Genomic DNA, 10494 nt, shown 5'->3' with positions numbered 1-10494 from the left:
TTTTTATTACGTCCTGTATTTTCTTACAGTCTATTGCTCTCAGCAGTGTGTGTGTATGTATGTGTGAATACAGATGTTATCACAAACCACATTTCTTAAAAAACATGGTTAACAAAGCAGCTGCAAACCTAGTACGAGTGAACTTCTGCAACAGCTCTACCTAAGGGAGCCAATTTCTCCCCTCCGTCCTCTCCTATAAGGAAGCTTAAACACTGTTGTAATGATCTTGGGTTTTATCAGCAGTTGTTCTGGGAACAGCCCATCAGTGCTGGTAAGACCCATCTCTTCCCTGTCTCAGTTACGGAAAGCTTGTGAAAGCTTTTCTGAATGTAAAAGCTTTTCCGAATGTTTTCGGCTGAAGCCCTTTGGGCTCTGTGGGGAAGCTCTGAGATGCATCCAGATGTTAAGCTGTTATACACTAGTTTTATGGTTTTACAATGCATTGTTATTTTGATTAGGTGATTTTTATAGTTTGTATGGTTTGAAAACTGTCTGCTTCTACATCAGTGCGAACAAAGGCTGTCCCCAAGTAAAGAGTAAATTTAAATAAGTAGATAAATCTCAGGCCCAGAATACCAAATGGGGTGTGGTATGATCCAGTATGGATTTTAGTTCTAATGAAAGCACATAAAAGACTCACCTTCACCACCAATGTGAGGTTGCTGTTTAAGAGAGACAGAGAAGAAAAGACCGTTATTGTCGAAGGCTTTCACGGCCGGAATCACTGGGGTGCTGTGTGGTTTCCGGGCTGTATGGCCGTGTTCTAGCAGCATTCTCTCCTGACGTTTCGCCTGCATCTGTGGCTGGCATCTTCAGAGGATCTGATAGCAGGAATGGAAAGCAAGTGGAGTATATATACTGTGAGGTCAAAAGGTGAGGCCCTCTGAATAGAGTAGCCTGGTATGTGAGTCATAAAGAAGTCTGTAGCCTGGGAGTAACAATGAAGATAGCAAGGTCAATAGGTGAATGCATCTGAATAGAAGTATCCTTCTATTTGTCCTGTGTTTGTGCTCCACACAAACACAGGACAACTATAGACCATAGCAACCAAGGAAACAAAGACCAGGATACTTCTATTCAGATGCATTCACCTATTGACCTTGCTATCTTCATTGTTACTCCCAGGCTAAAGACTTCTTTGTGACTCACATACCAGGCTACTCTATTCAGAGGGCCTCACCTTTTGACCTCACAGTATATATACTCCACTTGCTTTCCATTCCTGCCATCAGATCCTCTGAAGATGCCAGCCACAGATGCAGGCGGAATGTCAGGAGAGAATGCTGCTAGAACACGGCCATACAGCCTGGAAACCACACAGCACCCCAAAGACCATTATATGGGGGGGGGGGCAGTGGTGGGATTCAGCCGGTTCGCATCACTTCGGCAGAACCGGTTGTTGTAAAACGGTTCTTGTAAACAACCAGTTGTTAAATTATTTGAATCCCACCACTGGAACCGGTTGTTAAATTATTTGAATCCCACCACTGGGGTTGGGGGGGGTATTTTTCCCACAAATCCCTTTTTTTTAAAAAGCGAGCTATGGTGACAGTACCTTGAAGATATACATACTCTGTACCACCACAGGGTTCTCAAAGCCGAGTTTCCTCACCAGGGCCTGTGAAGCATTCCAAAACAGTCTTAAATTTTCTGCTTAGCTACCGACAGAGACGTAATTTAAGAAGCATCTGTTTAAGGTCCAAAAACTCCTCGGATCCTCATTTTATAGCTACGATCCTTCAAGCAGATGCTTTTGGCCATTCCTCACTGACCTGTACTTTTGAGGCATGAGTCATTTGTTTGAAGACCACGTCAAAGGCATGTAACGCTGCAGGGAAGAAGGCAAAAGAGGGCATTTCATTTCCCAAAATGGAAATATTTGGATAAAGGAAGCGAAATGAAAGCAGAGACCAGAAAATTTAAATGAAAATTCCTTTCTGGCTTTGCATTGTCTCTTTGGCTGATTCCGCATGGGCCAAAAACAGCGGTGTGAAAACGGTGTGAAAACAGTATAAACCCTTTTACACCATTTTAAACCCTTTTACACCATTTTCACACCGTTTTCACACTGCTGTTTTTGGCCCATGCGGAATCAGCCTTTGTAAGTACACTACCTGTCGCAAATACTTGGTAGTTTCCTTAATGCTCTGGAGCCGCACCCACGAATCCCTGGGAAATGTAATTCTCAGAGGAACTCCCAGAAATTGTAGTCTTGTGTGAGGTCTTCCCAAATGCCTGTCAGAAACCTCCCATCACACACACTCCGCCCCCCCCCCCCCATTGCCATGTACTGGCCTGCACACCTGCAAGAGCCTTCAAGGTAATGGAAACCTTGCAGAACTTCTGGTAATTTTCTAAGCTAAGGAGCCTGTTTTATATTCAACGTCTGCTAGGGTTTGTGTAGAAAGAGGGATAGTGAAATTTTGTTTAACTCTTTTCTTTTGAAAACTTTGGCCAAACAGGTGCTAGGCTGAGATTATGCTTGTAAATATTTTATTTTTAATAAATATTTTTAATATTTTATTTTAATAATATTTTAATAACTACTTTATCACTTTTGATACTGTTGGTTGTTATCTATAATACATAGATCTTCACTGTCCTGGGCCAGGTATTTGAAAAGTAGCTCCAGAAAGAAGGGGAGCGTCAGCCAATTTACAAGTGGCTAGTCCCCCCTGGTGCACAAGCAGTGAGCTGTGCCTGTGATAACCTTCCTCAGAACTTGGAAAAAAACTGGCCCTCCCAGTGGGCAGTGTCTACAAGTCAAATAGTGGAAGTGATTTGTAAAAAAATTTAAAAAACACACTCCCCCCATCCACAAAACTACGCCCAGGAGTTCCTTGGGGCAAGGCTGGACAGTTGGTTTTATTGATTCACTACATTTATACTGGGCAGACAGGTGGGACTCAAGGTTTTTGTTTTTACGATATAAATATTTTTTAAAATCTGTATTATGATTGGTTAGGGGAAGCGGAACCCAGCACTCCTCTGCTTCTGGGAGCAAACATTATGGAGCTGCAACATCAACCAGTTTTGCAGAAAGAAGAAAAGGTCTTTGCACAACAGATAATCACGGGATGACTGAAAGTATCGGGAGAAGAGCAAAGGAGGCATCTGCCATATGCAGTGGCATATCTGCCTAGGGACGAGGGATACCCTCTGTCCCTGGGTGCCACTAATCTGGTCACATGGGGGCGCAAAATCAGGGGGGGGGCCACGTGACCAGGAAGACAGCAAGGCAGCAGGAAGTCATTGTTGTCTCCAGATGCCCTTGTCTTCAGAAGCCCGAGGATACTGCCCCCAGCCTCGACCCGCCCCCCCGGCTCCTGGCTCCCAGCTGGCATCCGGCTGTCCCTTCTGCCCTCCCCTCTGGGAAGAGCAGAAGTGACTGCCGTCCCCTGTCCCCCACTTTTATAAGCACCCCGTCCCCAGCCTCAGTTCTTATAAAAGTAACTGGCAGGTGACGGCAGTCACTTCTGCTCTCCCCAGAGGGGAGGGCAGAAGGAACTGCCAGATGCTGGCCGGGAGCCAGGGGACGGCAGCCGGGCTGGGGGGGGCAGAGCCGTGCCCTGCCCCAGGCACGGGGAGGCATCTGGAGATACGCCCTGATATGCCTCTAGCCATATGGTAGCTACTTCTGAGCCAGCCTTGGCCAGGAAGGGCAGGATATCAAATCCAATAAATAAGACTGCCGGCCATCTAGCTCAGTCCTCTCTACCCTGATTGACCACAGCTCTCCAGACTCTGTACAGCTGCCAGTCTGCAGTCTCCAACAGGAGTAAAGGGGTGAGGCCTGGGTCTGGCGCCCCAGTGTCTTGCTGGCATGCTGACTTCATTCCAGTAAAGCCATCCTGGGATACTCTAGGATTGACAAAAACTATGGTAAACCCAAGGCGTTTTTGCAAATCCTAGCATGCTCATTATGCCTGCTGGGCTTACAAACTGCTGGGTTTTACTGGAAGTAATGTCAGCACACCAGCAAGATGCCTGCATATACCCCACCCTCCCTTTCTTCCCACTGGCCTTTCAGCGTATAGCTATAGCAGAAAGAAGAAGAGTTTGGATTTATATCCCCCCCCCCTTTCTCTTCTGTAGGAGACTCAAAGGGGCTGACAATCTCCTTGCCCTTCCCCCCTCACAACAAACACCCTGTGAGGTAGGTGGGGCTGAGAGAGCTCTGAAGAACTGTGACTAGCCCAAGGTCACCTAGCTGGCGTGTGCTGGAGAGCCCAGGCTAATCTGAATTCCCCAGATAAGCCTCCACAGCTCAAGCGGCAGAGCGGGGAATCAAACCTGGTTCCTTCCGATTAGAGGACACCTGCTCTTAACCACTACGCCACTGCTGCTCTCTTCATCCTGCCCTGCCCTCATCCGTCCACGCCACCCAGCAAGCCTATTTTCCCATCCCCTACTATGTGATATTTTAACAGAGTGTGCCAGAGATTGAAACTGGGAGCTTCCGCACGTCAAAGCAGGCGCTCCCCCACAGTGCTCAGTCACTGACAAGCAATTTACTTGCAACAGGCAGCAACTCCTTCATAGAAACAGTGCTCAGCACCTACCCCCTCTTTGGGATACTGTCATACTTTGGGACCATATGTCCCAGCTCGTCCTCTGCGTTCGTCAGAGGCCAATTTACTGGTGATCCCTGGCCCCTCAATAATGCGGCTGGCCTCCACTCGGGCCAGGGCCTTTACGGCTCTGGCCCCTGCCTGGTGGAACACTCTCCCTCCAGCTGTCTGGGCCCTGGGGGACCTTGGCGATTTCCGCAGGGCCTGCAAGACTGAGTAGTTCCACCGGGCCTTTGGAGAGACCAGCTGCTGAGTGTGTGTGCCCCCCCCCCCATTCCATGGGTCTTTAATATCATCTAGACCCCACTCCCTTCCAGGAGGACTGAGTTTAAGTGAGATGCCGATCTTGAGAAATGACTGCTGCTTTTATCTATTTATAGAAGTGTATTTTGATGATTTTATATATGATTTTATGTTGTACACCACCCAGAGCCCTTCGAGGACGGGGCGGTATACTAAATAAATAAATAATAATAATAATAATACTTGCCATGGCCAATTTTGTTAAGAGATGCATCCTTTGGTACCAGAAAATCCCCTATGAAACAACCAACAGAAAAAGGCTGAATTATAAAGGGTATCACAGAAAAATAGAATATTCATGTTGTTATCATCCTCTGGATTGGAGATCTGTAAAGACAAACTGGAGTTCATACTGTACAGATATGGTTTTCTCATTGGAAGGCTGTCTCAGATAAATACCAGGGGTGAAGTAAGTTCAACTGTAACTCATCTCAGAGACTGGACTTGGAGAAGCCATATAATTCAGGGGGATACATTGAAGCCAAATTACATACTACATTAAGAATTTCTGGGAATGCACCAGTGGTGGAATTCAAATAATGTAACAACCGGTTCTGGTGGTGGAATTCAAATGATTTAACAACTGGTTGTTTACAAGCGCCATTTTAACAACCGGTTCTGCGGAAGTGGTGCGAACCGGCCGAATCCCACCACTGGAATGCACCCACAGCGACTGATGGAGAAGATAATCGGCTTGAATATTCTCTTCCCAACCCAAAATCAATAACTCTCTCCTTGGGGAAGACTAGCATGCCAGGGAGAGTAGTTCTGCATGTGTATGCAAAGCTCTGTCAAGTCCCAGGTGACTTGTGGTGACCTTGTAGGTTTTTCAAAGCAAACGGCATTCAGAGGTGGATTCAAGAGGGTAGTCGAAGCAGCAGAAAATAGAGTCCAAAAATGAAAATGTCTTCATCTTAAAGGTGCCATGGCATTCAGAGGTGGTTTGCCCTAGGCTGGCTCTGCCCTTGACTTTTTGATGGTCTCCCATTGAAGTACTAACCAAGGCTGACCATGTTTAGCTTCCACGATTTGGCGGGATTGGTAAAGTCTCGACACAGTCCATGTAATTTTGGATTTTTTGAATTAACATTGTAAATTTTTTAAATTTTTGAAGTCATCTTTTCATTTTTCATCTTCAAAAATTTGACCAAAAGCTGGAGAAATGTTTCTTTTTAAGATTCTCTTTTGAAGGATTTTGATCCTCTGCTACTCGCCTCAGTCTTATGGCCTTTTCTCTGATCCGAAACTCAAGTCAAAGACTGGCTTGATCATGCAGTTTGTTCCAAATGTATGGAATTAGCTCACTTAATCAAATCGTTGACTTCTTCCCTTGTTTTCATGCCTTCTTCTAACTGTATAATTTTTTAAAAAATATCAGTCCTTATTTCCTTAAAATTCCCCATTGTTCAGATATCATTGTTGGCATATTTTTATGTCTATCCCCTAGTGAAGCATGTCTTTCGGGTTTGATTCCCCGCTCTGCCGCCTGAGCTGTGGAGGCTTATGTGGGGAATTCAGATTAGCCTGTACACTCCCACACACTCCAGCTGGGTGACCTTGGGCTAGTCACAGTTTCTCGGAGCTCTCTCAGCCCCACCCACCTCACAGGGTGTTTGTTGTGAGGGGGGAAGGGCAAGGAGATTGTCAGCCCCTTTGAGTCTCCTGCAGGAGAGAAAGGGGGGATATAAATCCAAACTCCTCCTCCTCCTCCTCCTCCTCCTCCTCCTCTTCTTCTTCTTCTTCTTCTTCTTCTTCTTCTTTCACATTGCTGGAAATCAAGGAAGCTGATTCTTTCCTTGGTGTGGCTATTGTATATCAATGAATGGCCACCAGATGTCACTATGTAACAGTCACCCAAAGTCAACAGTAATCTATCACAAGAACCAATCTTGCTCCACTCTCTTGTTCATGGATGCTCCCCAAATGGCATTTCTTTTCCAGTGTAATCTGGCAATCTGCCAACCGGAGGAACAATCAACTCAGTATTATTTCATTGCCACAAAGCAGCTATCACCTTCTGGCACCTTCACTTCAGAGAATCTCCTTCGGCAAATCCTGTTTTTATTCTTTTCAAGCAACTACAGTTCACTCGTCCTTTCGTACCTTTTAGAAAGATCTTCTACTTCTTTCTGGACTTATCAACAATGGGTTTTGGGCAGTGGCGTATTTACCCAGGGACAAGGGGTACCCCCGGTCCCCGGGCGCCACTAACCTGGTCACGTGGGGGATGCAAAATTGGCCCCCCACATGACCAGGAAGAAGATGGAGAGGCAGCAGGACTTTCGTCTTCAGGCACCCTCGACCCCGCCCATGTCATCAGCAACATGGGCAGGGTCAAACGCCCCCCCCCCTGCTGGCCCCCTCTTGCTCCCGGCTCACAGGGAGCCCCTTCTGCCCTCCCCTCCGTACACACACTATTTCCATGGTAAAAAATGCAATGCAGCTGCTTTTAGACAAAGTTTTGGGGAAGGGGGGGAGGGACAGTACTCTTATTGTGCCCATATTCAAGTCCAGTAGCACGGCAGAGATAAACAAGATTTTGAGGGCACAAGCTTTTGAGAGTCAGTTTGCTTTGTCCGACAAGTCTTGTATCTGATGAAGAGAGTTTTGACTCTGGAAACTTCATACTCCCCAAATCTTGTTGAACTCTGAAGTGCTCCTGGATTCAAATTTACCTGTTCTGCTACAGACCAAAACGGCTTCCCTTGGAGACTCGTTATGCCTATGTTTTTTCCCCCCTACTGAGGCTTAAAGGAGTCTGGGTCGGGGGTAATTTTCAATTATTAAAAGTTGCATGGAGAGGGAGAAAGGTCGTCCACCTCTTCCACAACACCCCAGTCCTGATTCCAGTCTCGCCTTTCCTGGGGGGGATTCCTGTCCCCCCTCCTGCTTTGAGCCTTCCCCCAAACATAGACGGATTTTCAGTCCCAGAACCCCAGTGTCGAGCACAGTGTGACCTGGAATCCCATCAGACAGATTCTGGTGGCCTTCCACCAATTATTTCCTCTGCCTCAGTTTGTCCTCTGCAAAATGGGAATATTAATTACTCTGAAGTATGAGAAAGCTGTAAATCAGGGGGGTTGAACTCTGGTGCTTCAGATGTTCATGGACTACAATTCCCATCAGCCCCTGCTGGCATTGCCAATTGACCATGTCAGCAGGGGCTGATGGGAATTGTAGTCCACGAACATCTGAAGCACTAGCGTTGGACACCTCCGCTGTAAACAGTCGTGATGATGATGATAAACAGGGCGAAACGTTTCTAAAGTAATTTCTGCACCACTACCCGTTGCCCGGCAACGCTTAATTAGAAAGTAATTTCTATAATAGTGTTTACCTTTATCATCGAAAACACCTTTTTCAAAGAAGAACCTGATTTTGTCTCCACTGGTTAGGAAATATTCTGCACTTCCCTGTTGGAGACGGAAACACAATGTTATTTTAACAAACATCAGAATTATTTATTTACAAGCTCTGGCAACAGCTAACAGACTTCGCAGATTATTTTTGTGGCATTTGCTTTTAATCAAATGCGTGAGGTGCATCCTCAAATGGCAAATATAGACACACAACGGAGACCAAAATGAACGGTTAGTCCAAAAGACCATAAATGCAAGGCTCAAAGGCATTTAAAATAAGTTCAGGGTCCATTCATAGTACTAACCAGGGACTTTCCTAGCTTTGCTTTGAGCATCAGCAATGTGAAAGGAAACCTCATTATTTATTAAATGCCAAAAGAATATAATTCAAATCTACTTGCAGACTCCAGAAGGCCTAGGCATGTTGGTGAGTTGTGGTGGAAACGATGGTGTTGCATTGTGGGGATAAAAATGCAATATATACCCATATGTGGCTAGACTGTCCAGATGTAAAATATTTGTGGGAAAATGTTATAATATATATAGAAAAATATGTAAAGGTAAAAATAAAGATAAACATAGATGTATTATTTATAGGCATATTGGATTATACAATAACAGAACAAAGAAAGAGAAAGTTTTTCAAACTCATGATCAGAGCGGCCCAGGCAGTAATAGCATTGGGGTGGAAAGACCAAAAAATCTGGACAATGCAGAAATGGTTGGAATATATATGGGAGCAAATACAGTTAGACATTTTTGACATACTGTCAAGAAACCAAGTATGGCAAGAAAATCAAAACGATATGAAGTGGATCTGGACGGAATTCAAAGACTGGTTAAACGAAATCGGAATTACAGAAGAAAAATGGACAAGAAGATTGAAAAGAAAGGACCTGCTGCTGCGCATCTAAAGAAGAGAAGAAGAGGGGGGAGGGGGGGAAAGGATATGGAGGATGAAATATAAGACATACAATATAAATCTGTAATAATTCCGAAATATCAATAAAAATATTTTTTTTAAAGAAACGATGGTGTTGTCTAGGGCAGGGGTCGGGAACCTTTTCCCCTCAAAGAGCCATTTGGCTCACCCTCCCCTGCTCCCCCCCCCCCCCCCCCCCCCCCCCCCCCCCCCCCCCCCCCCCCCCCCCCCCCCGCCTGCCCCCCCCCCCCCCCCCCGCCCACTCACACACCCCACGCCTGCAGGGCAGGCATAGATGGGCCTTGCCGGCCGCCGGGCAATTGATGCGCCCGCCCTGCTCCGCGCAGGGCGGGTTGAAGAGGGGCCCGGCGGCTCGGCCTTGCCGGCCGCCGGGCGATTGATGCGCCCGCCCTGCTCCTCGCAGGGCGGGTGAAGAGGGGGCCCGCGGCTCGGCTCCTGGAGCCGCAGAACAGCAGCGGAAGAGCCGCATGCGGCTCGCGAGCCGCGGGTTCCCGACCCCTGGTCTAGGGGAATCCTTGTGCAGACTAGAACCCATGTTGTCAAATGCTTGAACCATCTCCAGCTGACAGACATAGAGAGAAAGAAACTGTAAAGAGCAGGGACAAAAAGGCCATGGAAAAGAACCGTCAACATAGTCATGACGTTTGTCCATGAGATATGACCTGTTGCATTCCATGGTCCTTTGGACTCACCGTTCACACATTTGTTCTTGCTGTAGATAAGTATTTCTCACTACCAACTACTGAGAACAGAAGATAAGAACGGGCCTGCTGGATCAGACCAGAGGTGCCTTTAATCCCGTGGTGGCGAACCTTTGGCACTCCAGATGTTATGGACTACAATTCCCATCAGCCCCTTCCAGCATGGCCAATTGGCCTTTGGCACTCCAGATGTTATAGACTACAATTCCCATCAGCCCCTTCCAGCATGGCCAATTTCAGAACGCATGTGGCGTTTCCATTTAGTCTTGGATCGCTCTGTTTTCGGTAAATTTGTCTAGTCTATGTCTAAGCAACTGACCTCTGCTACATATTGTAACAGTGAGTTCCACAAGTTAATTCTGCTTTGCATGAAGAAGTACTTTTCTTGTGTCTGTACTAACTGTTGGGTGAAGTTTATTTCCCCAATTGTTGGGTTGTTTTTTGAACTATGAATCAATGTGTTTTGGATTTCAGCACTGTATTTTGTAATTAAGGATCTTATCACAATGTAAACAGATTTTGGGTTATCTTTCCTGAAAAAACAGGATACAAACATTTCAAATAAAAGACAAAAGTAGACCAATTACCTGCATCTTTTTTTTTCCACAAGGGGCCAG

At 46.2% G+C, this 10494-nt stretch overlaps 1 protein-coding gene across 1 annotated transcript; it reads right to left on the bottom strand.

The window, feature by feature from the left end:
- Positions 1–614: 614 nt before the first annotated feature.
- On the bottom strand, positions 615–8287 carry LOC125425512 (phytanoyl-CoA dioxygenase domain-containing protein 1-like; the record flags this gene model as incomplete). The annotated part of the gene is made up of 5 exons (XM_048483106.1): positions 615–662; positions 1556–1618; positions 1773–1828; positions 5062–5109; positions 8212–8287. Coding segments are annotated over 5 exons (291 nt in total), but the record flags the coding sequence as incomplete, so codon positions are not given.
- Between the last annotated feature and the right edge of the window lie 2207 nt (positions 8288–10494).

The sequence above is a fragment of the Sphaerodactylus townsendi genome, unplaced genomic scaffold (genome assembly GCF_021028975.2).
Source record: "Sphaerodactylus townsendi isolate TG3544 unplaced genomic scaffold, MPM_Stown_v2.3 scaffold_657, whole genome shotgun sequence".
In the NCBI taxonomy this organism is placed as follows: Eukaryota; Metazoa; Chordata; class Lepidosauria; order Squamata; family Sphaerodactylidae; genus Sphaerodactylus; species Sphaerodactylus townsendi.
The sequence above is the reverse complement of the archived record's forward strand: the minus strand, read 5'-3'. Positions and strand labels throughout refer to the sequence as shown.